This window comes from Chlorocebus sabaeus, chromosome 1 (assembly GCF_047675955.1).
Source record: "Chlorocebus sabaeus isolate Y175 chromosome 1, mChlSab1.0.hap1, whole genome shotgun sequence".
Classification (NCBI taxonomy): domain Eukaryota; kingdom Metazoa; phylum Chordata; class Mammalia; order Primates; family Cercopithecidae; genus Chlorocebus; species Chlorocebus sabaeus.
The window spans coordinates 31,585,538-31,601,981 of record NC_132904.1 but is presented as its reverse complement, the minus strand read 5'-3'; the positions used below and the strand labels follow the sequence as shown (position 1 = coordinate 31,601,981).

Below are 16,444 nucleotides of genomic sequence, written 5' to 3'. Positions count from 1 at the left end.
CATGGTCCAGGCTGGAGTATAGTGGTATGATCATAGCTCACTGCAGCCTCAACCTCCTGCGCTCAGGAGATCCTTCTGCCTCAGTCTCCAAATAGCTGAGACTACAGGAGGTACTGCCACCATGTGCGCTCATTTTTTCATTTCTTTTTCTTTCTTTCTAACATGGTCTTACTGAGACCTGGAAGTTTTAATTTTTCGTAGAGATGGGGTTATGCTTTGTTGCTCAGGCTGGTCTTGAATTCCTGGGCCCAAGCGATCCTCCTGACTTGGCCTCCCAAAGTGCTGGGATCACAGACGTGAGTCACCGTGCCAGGCCCAGTTTCTCTAATTTTCTAAAATAATGAGACCTTTTCCATTCTGTAGGAGACTGAGTGGGACAGTGGGTGGTGAGGCAGGTGAGATAGGGGAGACTGGACAGTAGAAGGGGGAAGAGCTTGGTTTAATTGAATTTGGGAGACTGAAATCGGCTTTAATTAATTAATTAATTTATTTCTGAGATAAGGCCTCGCTCTGTCACCCAGGCTGGAGTGCAGTGGTAGCTCACTGCAGCCTCCGCCTCCAGGTTCAAGTGATTCTCCTTTCTCAGCCTCCTGAGTAGCTGGGATTACAGGTGCCTGCCACCACACCCGGCTAATTTTTGTATTTTTAGTAGAGACGGGAATTTGCCATGTTGTCCAGGCTGGTCTCAAAGTCCTGGCCTCAAGTGATCTGCCCACCTTGGCCTCCCAAAGTGCTGGGATTACAGTAAGCCACCGGGCCTGGCTGCTATGATTTTAAATGTCCAAGTTGCTGGAGACCAGAGTTCACTTAGTGAAAAATTGTAATAGCTTGAAGGAAAGATTAAGTCAGTGACCTGCTAAGTGATCAGTCTTGTGAAATAATAGCATCTCTGTTTATCATCCTTGACCTCAGTTTTTAAAATCCCTCCCCCAACCCCTTCCTCTTTCTGCCTTTTGTTTCTTCAATCTGAGATACTTTTCCTTAAGGTGGAGTTTGGGGAAGATAAGCTTTTTCTACAATTAAAAAAAAAAAAGTCTTATGTTCCAGGACTAATCTGAAGCTGCAAGTGCGAAGACTATAGAACATTGCTGTTAAAATGAGTTTGAGTTATAGGATATATCTTTTTAGTTTCTGGAGATAATAAAAAATAAAACTCAGATACATCATGTATGAATTAAAACTCAGACTTCTGATACCTATGTCTGTAACACAGTCCTTTTCACCTTTTCTGAGATAAATATCTCTTTTAAAGACCAGATTTCCAGGTACACTTTCACCTTGCATTTTCTTTGCTGCGAATCTTGTCTTTTTTTGTTTTTAAACAAAAAGGTCACACTTAAAGAAAAGTGGCTATTTAGAGAAGCATAATAAAGGAAAATGTGGTATTTGCTCATTTGAGCTGTACTTCTTTCTTTAGCTAAAGATCTAAGTTGTGAAAGACTGATTCCTTCATATAATTCTTGATCATGATGAAAGTAAAGGATTGCCAAGGCTGGTCAGATATAATTTCTTTTTATTTTGCGTAATTGTTTATGCTGGAACACCTTTTCCCATCCAAGTACTGATGAGGTCTGACCCTGCTTAGCCGCCAAGATCAAGCACGTTCCAAGATCAGAAATTTTTCTATTTCTAATCTAGTTTGAAAAAAACAGTTTAGATTTGGTAGGCATTGAAATCAATAGAGTTTGAGGCCATCTCCCCACCCTAAAAATTTTGTAGCTTTTATAAATTATATTTGATTTAATGCTGATTACCAAGAAAATTGTTTTAAGTTTGCTAGAAAATAAAAACTTGGCTGTATTTGGCTAGACAGTTATTTTACTGTGGAAATTTTAGAAAGTATTTGATTTGCTAAAAAAAAAATGTTTATTTCAAATTCTTTAACTTCCCCCTACTTGGTTGTATATTATTTATAAGTATACAAAATATTTTAGAGTTTTTAAAAACAAAATAGTGAACTTGGAAACATTTGTAGGAAATAACTTTTTGCTTATTAAATATTTCCTACCCTATAAAGTGGCATATAAAGGCCTAAAAGTGCCAACTTTTAAAGTCTGTTTCAACTTTTTAAAAGTATATTTCAACTATGTGTTATCTCTTTAATAATACAGAGAGTCTGGTAGGTTTGGTAAACTATACGACTTTAGATATATAGTGCTACAGTTTTAAATAGTTAATAAGATAGATTAGAGTGATAACACTGACAACTGAACCTGACTTTCTAGACATTTCTTCCAACGTATGACTTAAATGAATACTTCTGAAGGCTCTATGTATGTAACTTATTACAATTTTTTATTGAGTTTAAATAGGGTATAGTGACATAAAATCACAATGAAAATTACAGGTTATGCTGTTATATGACCTATAGCTATGATGCTGTGCTATATTCTCAAAACCAAATAAAAATGTTTTGGGCCAACTTCTAATAAGACAGTTTCAGTGGAGACAGTAAAATGTCTCTGCAGTATATTGGTTGTAGTTTTGTATTTTAAAGTTAGGTAAGAATAATATTGGGTTCAAAAATAGTGGATTTGTAATCACTGTTTAGTGTGCTTTAAATATTTTTTGTAGCACAAAATCACAGACTGTCGCCACAAAAAAGCTAGAAATTTTATTATGACAGATAATGATAAAATATTTGTATGAAAACTATCTTATCAGCCAGGCACGGTGGCTCATGCCTGTAATCCCAGCACTTTGGGAGGCTGTGGTAGGTGGATCGCTTGAGCATAGGAGTTCAAGACCAGACTGGGTAACGTGGTGAAATCCTGCATCTACAAAAAATACAAAAACTAGCTGGGCATGGTGGTGTGCACCTGTAGTCCCAGCTACTGGGGAGGCTGAAGTGGGAGATAACTTGAGCCCAGGAGGTTGAGGCTGCAGTGAGCTGAGATCGTACCACTGCAATTCAGCTTGAGTGATGGAGCGAGACATTCTCTCAAAAAAAAAAAAAAAACAATAATGGGCTGGGCACCCTGGCTCCCACCTGTAATCCCAGCACTTTGGGAGGCCAAGGTGGGCGGATCACAAGGTCAGGAGATTGAGACCATCCTGGCTAACACGGTGAAACCCCGTCTCTACTAAAAATACAAAAAACATTAGCTGGGTGTGGTGGCGGGCACCTGTAGTTCCAGCTACTCAGGAGGCTGAGGCAGGAGAATGGTGTGAACCCAGGAGGCGGAGCTTGCAGTGAGCCGAGATCACGCCACTGCACTCCAGCCTGGGCGACAGAGCGAGACTCCATCTCAAAAAATAAAACATAAAAAACAAAAAAAAGAAACAAAACAAACCTATTTTATCTAGTACATATTTGAATGTCCACTAAGTGCAAAGTACTGTGCAGTGAAGCTTCCTTCACTGCTGGGACTAACACGTGGTCCCAGCTTTGAACAAGTGTATGATAAGTGAAATTAGCTGAATACTGTAAGTTTTCTTTTATATTTGTATATGTGCACCTAAGTTAGAAAAACACTGCTTAAGAAAAATGATTTAACGATAGCACATTCAAACTTCTTAGTCTGTTTATTTTATTAAATATGAAATATTTAAATGATATTAAAATAGTAGCATTCATGTTAAAGTTGTGTGTTATTCACTGCTGCTCTTGCAATGAGTAAAACCAAAATAAGTCATTGAAAATTATGAACACTCCTGTAATCCCAGCACTCTGGGAGGCTGAAGCGGGTGGATCCCTTGAAGCCAGGAGTCTGAGACCAGCTTGTGCAACATGCAGAAACCTTTTCCTACCGAAAAACGAAGAAAATACAAAAAGTATTCAGGCATGGTGGTGCATGCTTGTAGTCCTAGCTATTGGAGAGGCTGAGGTGGGAGGGTTGCTTGAGCCCAGGGAGGTTGATGCTGCAGTAAGTAAACCACAGTTGCGCCACTGCACTCTAGCCCCTGGAGACAGAGTGAGACCTTATCTCAAAAAAACAAAAAACAAAAAAACCCAAAAACCCAAATTTTTAACTTTATTCATTTTTTTTTAAACTTTGCCAAGTCCTGATTGAAAAAAAAATTACCAGTTTTATCTTGTGACAAGTGTTTTCATTAGGCTAACCAGATTTATAGTCGAAGTATCTTATAGAGATCAACTGTATGTTAATTTAAATAAAGAGAAGGTCATATTTCTCAGATGTGGCTAATAATACAGTTCTCTTGTTTTCTCATGATTTTTTCTTCTGGACCTGTACAGTTTTCACATTGCCTGAGGGAATTCTATTAGGCTTGCCTTTTCTGGCAATATTTCCGTTCTCCTAAATTTAGAATGCAGAGCCCTTTAAACCTCATTCCTATGCCAACCTGTGGAAAGTAAACAAAAGGTGAAAACATTTCAAGTTTTTTTTTTTTTTTCTTTTCTTTTCTTGAGACAGAGTCTTGATCTGTCCCCAGGCTGGAGTGCAGTGGCGCGACCTCAGCTCACTGCAACCTCTGCCTCCTGGGTACAAGCGGTTCTCCTGCCTCAGCCTCCTGAATAGCTAAGATGACAGGCAACTGCCAGCACGCCTGGCTAATTTTTGTATTTTTAGTGGAGACGGGGTTTCACCATGTTGGTCAGTCTGGTCTCAAACTCCTGACCTCAGGTGATCCGCCCGCCTCGGCCTACCAAAGTGCTGGGATTACAGGCATGAGCCACCGAGCCCGGCCCACATTACAAGATATTTTTAAGAATGTTGAACCTGCTAGCTGTAACTTATTTGAAACCACTACACAAAAGGAATATTATTTTTGTATTTCATTTATGTAAGTTAAAAGTGTATTTAACTTGGAGTCCTTAAAAGCAGAGTTGTGAAAATGGCAAGTATTTTATTGTTTTGCTCCTAGTATAATTGTATATAATACAGTATTCTTGGCCAAGCATGGTGGCTCACGCCTTTAATCCCCGCAGTTTGGGAGGCCGAGCCGGGCAGATCACCTGAGGTCAGGAGTTCGAGACCAGCGGGACCAACATGGTGAAACCCAATCTCTACTAAAAATACAGAAATTAGCCGAGTGTGGTGGTGGGCGCCTGTAATATCAGCTGCTCGGGAGCCTGAGGCAGGAGAATCGCTTGAACCCAGGAGGTGGAGGTTGCAGTGAGCCAAGATGGTGTCACTGCATTCCAGCTTGGGCGATGAGTGAAACTCCATCTCGAAAACAAACAAAAAACAGTATTCTTAATGAAATTCAACAATTTGGCAACATTTTGATATACACGTGTATTTAAAATCGAATTCTGGGCCGGGTGTAGTGGCGTAAGCCTGTAATCCTAGCACTTTAGGAGGCTGAAGTTGGAGGATTGCTTGAAACCAGGAGTTTAAGACCAGCCTGGGGTATATAGTGAGGCTTCATCTCTATAAAAAATGCAGTTACCTGAGTGAGGTGCATACCTGTAGTCCTAGCCATTCAGGAGGCTGAGATGGAAAGATCATTTGAACCTAGGAGTTAGACGCTGCAGTGAGCTAGAATTGCACCACTGCATGACACCTTAGACAACAGAGTAAGAGTCTGTCGCCAAAAAAAAAAAAAAAAAAAATTAAAAAAAAGAATCTTGTATGCAAAAGTGTTTGGTATGATAACATAATTAATTGCCAATAGCCTCGAATGGAAAATTTTTAGGAGTATTTGCCTTATGAGTTGCCTTCTCAGCCTAGTGTGGCATTTCTGAAACTATTTGTAGTGATCACTCTGTAATTTCTCCTTAAGTATCTCAAAATCTGAAATCTCCTTAAAGTATCTCACATCTGAAGGTCTCTCTAGCTTGAAATGGTTTTGCATTAATTCTATTGCAAGGAAATGAAAAACCTCATTTCTTAACCTATTAGAAGTTAATATGTAACATTTTTGGGAATGTTATACTTTCATTTAAAAATATGAAATAGTATCTGAACTGTTCCTCAAGTTTAGGGACTATGTTCTATCCGTTTTTATGTTCCCTAAAGTGTATAATAGACGTTGGAAAACAAACGTTATTATTATAAAAGGAGTCAAATACAGACGTATGATACTCAACTTACATACCTTAATCAAAGTATAGCCTCTTTATTGCGTAGCTTGGCAGGTACCTGACCAAGCAGTTGTGAACGTGTCATTGACAAACTTAGCTTCTCAAAACTCTCCTTTACTCCTGCCTCTTTTTTTACTTCTAACAGATGAGTCTCTTTCCTGTATAAAGGTCAGTAGGTATGACCTTCTCCCAGATTTCCAACCCTTTACCTCTGGACTTAACTCCAATAGTACACACTTTGGGATTTCACTCCTCTCTCAAGGAAAGATACATCTCTTAATGCCTCCGAGATTACTCCCTATTTTCTATGTGGGCTTCATCCAGAATTGTGTTTTTCAACATGTGGAGCTTGTCCAAAAACTTAAAATTCTCTTTTTTTCCTGCTTTTTTTTTTTTGACAGGTAACATTATATATATTTATTGTGTACAACATTGGCTCTTTTTCCTTCAGCCTTTTAATATGCCCAAGTATCTGAGATCTTAAGCAGCCATCTTTTAATTGTACCTCTTCAAGTCTAGGGTCCTCTGTTTCTTTTTCTGTTTCTTCTGACCTTCTTTAATGTGTTCTCTGACCTCTACTTGGATTTCTGTTCACTTCATAGCCTTTGGCAGTATAGTTTTGTCCATGCCACTTTAATGAAATTGCTCCTACTAAGCTCCCCTGTTGTTTTCTTTTATTTATAGTTTATGTATTCCTTCGGATTGTGTTTATAGTGTCCCCTACTCAGTTCTTAGCTTTCAGCCCATATTTTGAACCTCCTTTTCATCTCCATATTTTCCCCTACAAATACCTCAGGATTATCTTGTTTCTAAATCCTTTGCCTAGACTCCCTATCTAGCATCCTCATTTCTATTGCCTTTTGTGTGTGTGTGTGTGTGTGTATACATATATATGTGTGTGTATATATATATGTGTATTTTTTTTTTCTTTTGAGACGGAGTTTTGCTTTTGTTGCTCAAGCTGGAGTGCAGTGGCATGATCTTGGCTCATTGCGACCTCTGCCTTTCGGGTTCAAGCGATTCATCTGCCTCAGCTTCCCGAGTAGTTGGGATTACAGGTGCGTGCCACGAGGACTGCTAGTTTTTTGTATTTTAGTAGAAACGGGGTTTCACCATGTTAGCCAGGCTGGTCTCGAACTCCTGACCTCAGGTGATCCACCTGCCTCATCCTCCTGAAGTGCTGGGATTACAGGCGTGAGCCACCATACCTGGCCTGCCTTTTGTTTATGTTTAAAACATTTATTTATTTATTTATTTTTTGAGATGGAGTCTCTCTCTGTCACCCAGGCTGGAGTGCAATGGCGCGATCTCGGCTTACTGCAACCTCTGCCTCCTGGGTTCAAGCAATTCTCCTGCCTCAGCCTCCCAAGTAGCTGGGATTACAGGTGCCTGCCACCACGCCTGGCTAAGAAAATTGAGACTGTATGAAAAATTACAGTAAAAATAAGGTATTAAAAAGAAAGAATGTATAACAACTGTATGAAAATGCTAATTACAATTTTATATGAACAGTGAAAAAAATTGGAAAAAATGTGCAGCAAATTATGATATGCACATAGGATAGAACATTATGCTGCTATTTAAAATAATAATAGTTGATAAGAGTCTGGGTGTGGTGGCTCATGCCTAAAATCCCAGCACTTTAGGAGGCCGAGGTTGGTGGATCACTTGAGCGCAGGAGTGCTAGACCAGCCTGGGCAACATGGTGAAACCCTGTCTCTAATTAAAAAAAGAATACAAAATGTGATAAAAAGAATAAGAGAAAACATTGTTATATCAAGTTATCATGTATTTTAATTTTAAGCATACGATAAAACATATAAATGACTTGAAGGAATTAGGTTCTTTTCCCTGAATACTTTGTAATTTTATAGTAATGGAATAATTTCAAAATGATTGCTATACTGAAATTTAGCCTCTTGTTAATGTGAATGATGTATCTTTTCATGATTTTATGGCAAAATACTTTTAAGTTTTATATTCGTCTAGTATACCAATTCTAGCAGTGTGATTCCAGGTAAATGAAACTGCCTTAGTGGTAATTTTTACTCAATTCGCAAGGTTCTATGAGTAAATAGCATTCTAAGTGTTAATATGATAAATAATGATATAAAATAACTGTTTTGGCATATTTCGTCATGTATAGTGAATATGCAATCATTATTTTCATATCTGAGATTCTATCTAGTTTCTTGTGCAAATGCCTAAAAATTGGTGGCTGAGTGTGGTGACTCACAACTGTAATCTCAACACTTCGGGAGGCCAAGGTGGGCAGATTGCTTGATGCTTGAGCCCAGGAGTTTGAGACCAGCCATGGTGAGACCCTATCTCTACAAAAAAGTACAAAAAATTAACCGGGTGTGGTGGCATGTGCTTGTCATCACAGCTACCAGGGAGGTTGAAGTGAAAGGTTCACTTGAGCCCTGGCGGTCTAGGATGCAGTGAGGAATGATTGTGCCACTGCATTCCAGCCTGGGCAACAGAGCAAGACCCTGTCTCACAATAAAGAAATAAATTTTAAAAAGTCAATTTTAGTTACTATTCGAGAATAGATTTCTAATCAGTAAACTGTAACTACTTTGCAGCCATTTTCAGTCTAATGAGGAAGCACATTTTTATTTATGGGATCATTGGCTACTTAATTTTAAACTTAAGGTGTGTTAGCTGTTAGTTACATATGCAACTTAAATTTGAACTTTCTTAATATCTTTCTTTTTTATACATTGATGGTGTATTTAAAAAAATCTCTTCGGCCAGATAAATATGAAGAAAAAAGCTATTTTTATCATTATAGTTCTGATATGTATGGTTTTTAGTATCTGCATTGATAGTATGACTTTTTACACTAATATAAAACAAAGAAAAATCTGTTTTTCTATGACACTTTCAGTAGAAGAAAGAAAGAAATATGTAGCCTTGCTAAGTCTATCTAAATTTGTGGTTTTAATGCACAGCTTATAAGCAACCCAACAATGTGTCACTTAAAGTTAATGATTAGATGTATTCAGGGCCAGATAGAAGCAGTTCTAATAGATTTTTAAGAATTCAATGTCGTGGCTGGGTGCAGTGGCTTACGCCTGTAATCCCAGCACTTTGGGAGGCCGAGGCAGGTGGATCACTTGAGATCAGGAGTTCGACACCTGCCTGGCCAACATGGTGAAACCCGGTCTCTACTAAAAATTCAGATTAGCCAGGTGTGGTGGCAGGTGCCTGTAATCCCAGCTACTCAGGAGGCTGAGGCAGGAGAATCGCTTGAACATGGGTGGTGGAGGTTGCAATGAGCCGAGATCACACCACTACACTCCAGCCTGGGTGACAGCGAGACTCCATCTCCGAAAAAAAAGAAATTCAGTGTCGTTTCTTTGTGGGTACTGTCTTGAGAAGCTGCTTGTTTTCTTTCCTTTTTTAGATTTTTGTAAATTACATTGTTGTTCTTTAGTTTTTGTGGCTTTCCTAAGGAGACCTGTTGCAAATTTCTGCTGTATCCCCTTCCTCAAATTTGTCATAAGAATGAGAGAGATCTTTCTCCTTTCCTTTTTCCTTTTCTTTTTCCTTTCCTTTCCTTTCCCTTTTCCTTTTCCTTTTTCTTTTTTGTTTTTGATGGAGTCTCATTCTGTTGCTGAGGCTGGAGTGCAGTGGTGCGATCTTGGTCTTCCCTCCCTCCCTCCTTCCACCCACCCTTCCTCCTTCCTCCATCTCTCCCTCCCACCTTCCTTCCCTCCTTCTCTCCTTCCTTCCCTTCCTTCCCTTCCTCCTTCCCTCTTTCTCTCTTCCTCCCCTCCCATCCCCTCCTGTCCCCTGTCGAGATGAGTCTTGCTTTGTCACCCAGGCTGGAGTGCAGTGGCAGGCATTATCATAGCTCAAGCAACCTCAAACTCCTGGGCTCAAGGCATCCTCTCAAGTAGCTGGGACTATAGGTGTGTGTCACCGTGCCTGGCTAATTTTTTTTTTTTTTTTTTTTTTTGATAGAGATGGGGTCTTGCCATCTTGCCCAGGATGATCTTAAACTCTTGGGTTCAAATGATCCTCCCTCCTAGGCCTCCCTATTGTTTCCGACTTGATACCAGAGAGTTTCCTGAAGCCATTGTAAAGGGCCATCCTCAGTTGACAAGATATAAGTGACAGTTAAACTTTGAAAATTAAAAATATTATTTCTACATTAGAAAGGTTTTGGGCTGGGCGCGGTGGCTCACGCCTGTAATCTCAGCATTCTGGGAGGCCCAGGAGGGCAGATCACGGGGTTAGGAGATAGAGACCATCCTGGCTAACATGATGAAACCCCATCTGTACTAAAAATACAAAAAAAAAAAATTAGTCGGGCGAAGTGGCGGGCGCCTGTAGTCCCAGCTACTCGGGAGGCTGAGGCAGGAGAATGGCGTGAACCCGGAAGGCGGAGCTTGCAGTGAGCTGAGATCCGGCCACTGCACTCCAGCCTGGGTGACAGAGCGAGACTCCGTCTCAAAAAAAAAAAAAAACTGGCCTTGAGCACGGGGGAACAAGGTCGTGAAAACAAGGTCTTGGTGAGGTGCCGCCATTTCATCCGTCCTCGGTCTCTGCGCCTTTCGCAGAGCTTCCAGCAGCGCTATGTTGGGCCACAGCATCCGGAGGTTCACAACCTCTGTGGTCTGTAGGAGCCACTATGAGGAGGGCCCTGGGAAGAATTTGCCATTTTCAGTGGAAAACAAGTGGGCGTTACTAGTTAAGATGTGTTTGTACTTTGGATCTGCATTTGCTGCACCCTTCCTTATAGTAAGATACCAACTGCTTAAACAATAAGGATGTTTCAGTTCGTCCATTTACCAGATATGAAGAGCATTTTAAGAGATACAGCCTCTGGAAATGGATCAAACTCTAACTCATGGCATGCTAGATATGTTTGTCAATAAACTTATGACATGAATGCTTAATTCCTCTTTTTTGAAATAGGGAATGTAATACTTGGCCATTTGCCTACTTTATTAATTTGGGTAACATTCCAGTATTACTCTGAGATTTAGCTTATTTAATGGTGTTAAACTGAGGTTATATTATTAAATTTTTGATTCCCAGGTCAGGATTTTGTTGGTAATTTATGCAATAAAAGGGAAATACAAATCCAAAACAAACAAACAAACAAAAAAACCAAAAAACTGAAAGTACTATACTCAAGCTTATGCAGCTGTAAATAACTGAAAGTACTATACTCAAGCTTATGCAGTTGTAAATATTTAACTTTTCAGCTTTTACAATAGAAAAACTGTTATGTGTCTGGCAGAGGAGTTGGTAGCCACTGTTCTCACTACATTGGTTTTTAGAACTTTAATTCTTGTGTGATTTACATTACTGTGGAGTGATAGTTCTCTTTCAGGTGTGAATGTAGTGATTAGAATCTTAAGGTTGTTTAAAGTAGACCATACTTTCGAAAAGTTTTATGGAACCTGACCTTTGGTTCTCTAAATGTTCATTTAGAGCTTTGAATCATTATCTCATACAAAAATCTTATTTGTTGGCAGAATTTTTTCCTTTTTATTGGTGTCAGCAGTGGGCATTGGGTCAAATTATTAATCTAGGATTCCAGTTCACCTGTTGTTTCAAAGGTAGATGATGTCAGGTGATCTTCTTGTAGGAATCATTTGACCTTTGCCTTCTTAATCTTTAATATTTTGTATTTATCTTTGTCTGAAAGTTACATAGATTTTTATAAGAAATAAAAGTTCTGTGGTGGTTCTTTTGGGACGGATTTTCCTATAAAGTAGAAAGTAATACATTTGCTTTCCATTAAGGGAGCTGTTCATAACCCAAACTTAAAAAACTGTTTACTCTTTCTGATAGCCCATTGGTATATTGGGCATTGTATGAAAAATTTAAGTAAAAATTTTTCTTTGGTACTTAAGTTTTATAAGCTGAATTTGAATTATTAATCTTAAGTTTACATCAAGAAAGAAGGAGCTTCAGGTAAACTTTTTATCTTTAGTCCACCTTTCTATCAAGGTGTCCATTTCTGATTTTTTATTTTATATAGCTTTTTAAAATCTAGAGAATTATCTGCTTTAGTAAGACTAATCCTTATGTAATTTTTTTAAAATTAATTAACTCTTTTCTAGCCTTGTTAAAGATTTGTACTGGCAGGGTGATTTCTAGCAGCTTTGAAATGTCCAACAGGTCATTTTCTGTTCCAAATGTTGGAACATTTTGCTAAGTCAGATGAAGCTTGTTATTTAACATGCTGATTTGTGTTATAGTCAACACATTCTCTAGATGCTTTGTTCACAATACTGCTGGAAAATACCCAAGACTTTAGTATTTTCAAAATAAATGTTCTGTAGGCACCTCGGACAGCAGGTTTAGTTTATTAAGTTTTACAATGCACGGTGGTTCATTTATGTGAAAATGTTTCTTACATGAAATGGTAGACACATTTTTTTTTTTTTTTTTTGAGATGGAGTCTCGCTCTGTCGCCCAGGCTGGATTGCAGTGGTATGATCTCGAGTCACTGCAGCCTCCGCCTCCTGAGCTCAAGTGAGGCAGAAGGCTGCAGGAGGCTACTCTCCTGCCTCAGCCTCCTGAGTAGCTGGGATTACAGGTGCATGCCACCATGCCCATTTTTGTATTTTTAGTGGAGACAGGGTTTCAACATATTGGTCAGGTGGGTCTTGAACTCCTGACCTCGTGATCCGCCCGCCTTAGCCTCCCAGAGTGCTGGGATTACAGGCGTAAGCCACTGCGCCCAGCCAATGAAATGGTTTAGTATTATTTCCTGGATTGAATGCTGGTAAAAATAATCTGTTAAAATAATAGAGGTATTTAAAATACTGACAACTAGTTAACCAGTGAAGAATTAAACTCATTTACTGTTCATACTAGCAACTTACTGTCTAGTGTTTCCTGCCTTTTTTTTTTTTTTAAATGGCATGTTATTTTGTCTTTTATAAATATGCACTTTAAGCAAGGTAATTGAGAAATGAAATAAACTGACTAGAAACTCCTTTTCACTGGCTAAATATTATTTGTTATATAGTTTGATTTTGTAATTTCTATTTATAGAACCTCACATAGACTGGCACTATGGTTCTGTCCTTTGAAGAATGAAAAGCCCTTTTAATTGTCAGAATTTATTGGATCACATAATGAAATTCTACTTTTAGTCTTTATTGATTGAAGAAGTTATATAATGGCCAACAACTTTAAAAACTGTTATGAATTAAGTAATACTTTTAAATGAAGAAATTTGCCCTCACTGCTTATGATTACTTTTAAAATTAATGCTGGCAGATGATCACAGGGACTCTTCATACGCCTGGCAATTCTAGACTTTAGGTGCTCTGGGCCACGCCTACCACATTTGGCTGTTCATCCACAAATTAGTGACCCTTGAAGAAGAGTCTTGTTCAATAAAGACATTGTTTTATACCTGTCCCTCATTCTTGTTTTCTGTTTAACTTATCCTTTGACAAATATTCAGACCTACAGAAAAGTTGCAAGAATAATACAAAGAATTCCTATGTATTTTTCACCTATGTTAACATTTCACTGCATTTGCTTTTACCTTTTTTTCTCTGTATCTGTTATGTTTTTATCTGAACTTTTTGCAAGTAAGTTGCAAGCATGATGTCCCTTTACCTCTAATTGCATAAAGACTGTTCAGTTGTTGTATCTCTTTAGTTTAATCTGTGATCTGAAAACTTCCTCAGTCTTTATGTTGATTTGACACTGACATTTTGAATAATACTGCCATTATTTTGTAGACTGTTCCTCAATTTGAATTTTTCTTATTTTTGAGGTAGAGTCTATGAATAAATAATACTTTAAATGTTAATATGGTAAATAATGTTATGAAATAACTTCTGGATATTCATTATGTATAGTTTATATACAATCACTTTCATATCTGAGATAGATTCTAGCTAGTTTCTTGGGGTACATGGCAAATATTTTAGGCTTGTATGGACTTAACAGGTGACTGCTTCACTTTGGTGTGGTTACCAAATTGGTATGGTTACCAACTGAATGAAATAAGGTATGGCTGATTGGTTATGTTAATAAAATATATCTAAAATGGTCATATTTTTGTAATTTTATTTTATTTTATTACTCTTACTTTTTTTGGAGTTAGAGTCTCACCTGTTGCCCAGGCTGGAGTGCAGTGGCGTGATCTTGGCTCACTACAACCCCTGCCTCCCGGGTTCAAGTGATTCTCATGCGTGAGCTTCTCAAGTAGCTGAATTACAGGCGTGCACCACCACACTCAGGTAATTTTTGTATTTTTAGTAGAGGCGGGGGTTTCATCATGTTGGCCAGGCTGGTCTCAAACTCCTGACCTCAAATGATTCATCTGCCTCGGTCTCCCAAAGTGCTGGGATTACAGGTGTGAATCACCGCGCCAGGGCTGTATTTTTGTAATTTAAAAATAAACAATTACTAAAATAGATTATTCCTATTCTCTGATAGATTTTTTTACCTTTATTTAAAAATTCATGTAAACTCAGGCTATGAAAGTATAGGGAGTAATAGAATCACTTCCTATGCAGCTGTCATCCAGTGTGCAAAATAAATTTGAGGTCCCTTCCTTCTCTTTTCTTCCTTGACATGTCTGTCATTTTCATGCATGTTTTTTATACCTTTACCACATATAAAACATAGTATAGTTTTGTCTTCTATTAACTTTATAGTAAATGATGCATGCTCTTCTGCAACTTTTTTTGTTCTATATTGTTTTCAGATTTATGTACATTGATGTATGTAATTTCAGTTAATTCATTTTGCTGCACTTCAGTTCTAGCACATTTCCTTCCAACATTTTAACATCTTTGAAACTGGGATGCATCTTAAAATCAATGATGTCTTGCCCTAACAATTGGTATGTTTTCTTTTTTTGTGGTACATAAATATATAATAATTGTGATATGAGCCACACTTGTATTACATGCTTTGTATTTTATGACTAAGCCACAATATCCAGTCCTTTTCTGACGATTAGATTATTCTGAAATATTGATACTACAAATATGTATATGTAGTGCTGCAGTGAACATTAATTTACCGTTTCTTTGTGCATATTTGTGAGAGTTTCTCTAGATGGGATATACACCTGGGAGAAGAATTGCTGGATTATAGAGTATGTCCATTTTCAGCTTTGCCCTCAAAAGTAATTGTACTTCTTACCCTAGTATATATACTCCGTTGCCCTATTCTTCAACAGTGGGTGTTGTCCTACTTCTTTTTGCCAGTTTGATAGCTATAAAATGGCATCTTACTGTGGTTTTAATTTGCGTTTTCCTTCTTACTAGTGAGGTTGATAATTTTTTAAAATAAGACTTGGCTTGTATTTCTTTTATGTGAATTGTCTGTTTATATCTTCTGTGTGGTTTTAATTTGCATTTTCCTTGCTAGTGAGGTTGATAAGTTTTTAAAATAAGACTTGGCATATATTTCCTGTCTGTGAATTGTCTGTTTATATCTTCTGTCCATTTGTCTCCTCAGTTTTACCAAACATAATATGACTTCTTTAGATCTTTTCTCAGTTACGTGTATTGCAAATAACTTCTCTATGTCAGTGGCTTATCTTTATTTCAGGTATCATTTGATGAATGAAAGTTTTAAATTTTAATAAAATCAAATTTGTCATGTTTTCCCTCTTAGAATGTGTGCTTTTTACATCTTTAAAGAAAACCTTTCCTTTCTGTCAGAGATTGATGATTAATTTGTTAAAAATGTAACTAATTTTAAACTAAGAGAAAAAAATTATAAATCTTTATGAATACCTTTTGTGCTATGTAAGAAAAGTGTGAATTTTCAATCTATAATTTTATTAGAAAGAGGAACTAGAATTTAGCCAAAAATATTGTGAGTCTGTGGTGGGACATAATCAGGAAGAGATGATAGGTCAAAGGAAAAGAAGGACAGTATTTTGAGGACAGAATGTGAAGGACTGTATTTATAGGAGCATAAACTCATATCTCAGGGTTTGATTGAGATAAGGGAGGAAAGGGAAGACTGCGAGAGATAACTGGGTCCATGTAAAGACCAAAGTAAGAATAGGAGAGGGACTTGGTAGTTGGTCAAGAAGCACCTACTTGTGTTTCTTGGTGTTGCTGGTTTCTTTGTTTTTTAGCACGCTCCTTGTACTTAATGTCACTGAACAATACACTTAAAATGATTTAAGACAGTAAATTTTGTTTATTTTTTACCACAATTTTTAAAAAGGAAAAGATTTTTAAAATGGAGATTTGAACAGATAGAAGTAGTAAATTGAGTAAGGAGAGTGCAAGGCATTATTGCCTTTTATTAAATTTATTTGTGATATCAAAGTACATTTAAAAGAAGAACCCAGTCAGGTGTGGTGGCTCATGCTTGTAATCCCAACACTTGAGAGGTTGAGGTGGTTGGATGACTTGAGGCCAGGAATTTGAGACCAACCTGGCTAACATGGTGAAACCTCATCTCTACTAAAAATACAGAAATTAGCCGGACATGGTG

At 37.8% G+C, this 16,444-nt stretch overlaps 2 protein-coding genes across 5 annotated transcripts in view; both read left to right on the top strand.

Annotated features, from left to right (window-relative positions):
* HIPK3 (homeodomain interacting protein kinase 3) overlaps positions 1–16,444 on the top strand; it is a 94,024-nt gene that overhangs the window by 5,398 nt on the left and 72,182 nt on the right. The gene's annotated exons all lie outside the window — the stretch shown is intronic.
* LOC119624472 (cytochrome c oxidase subunit 7C, mitochondrial-like) lies at positions 10,451–10,884 on the top strand. The gene has a single exon (XM_037999535.2). The coding sequence runs from the start codon at positions 10,574–10,576 to the stop codon at positions 10,763–10,765; it is 192 nt and encodes a 63-aa protein (XP_037855463.1). The 5' UTR covers positions 10,451–10,573; the 3' UTR covers positions 10,766–10,884.

Excerpts from the sequence above, each read along its gene's own strand:
- LOC119624472 (XM_037999535.2), top strand. The coding sequence starts at position 10,574 with ATGTTGGGCCACAGCATCCGGAGGTTCACAACCTCTGTGGTCTGTAGG.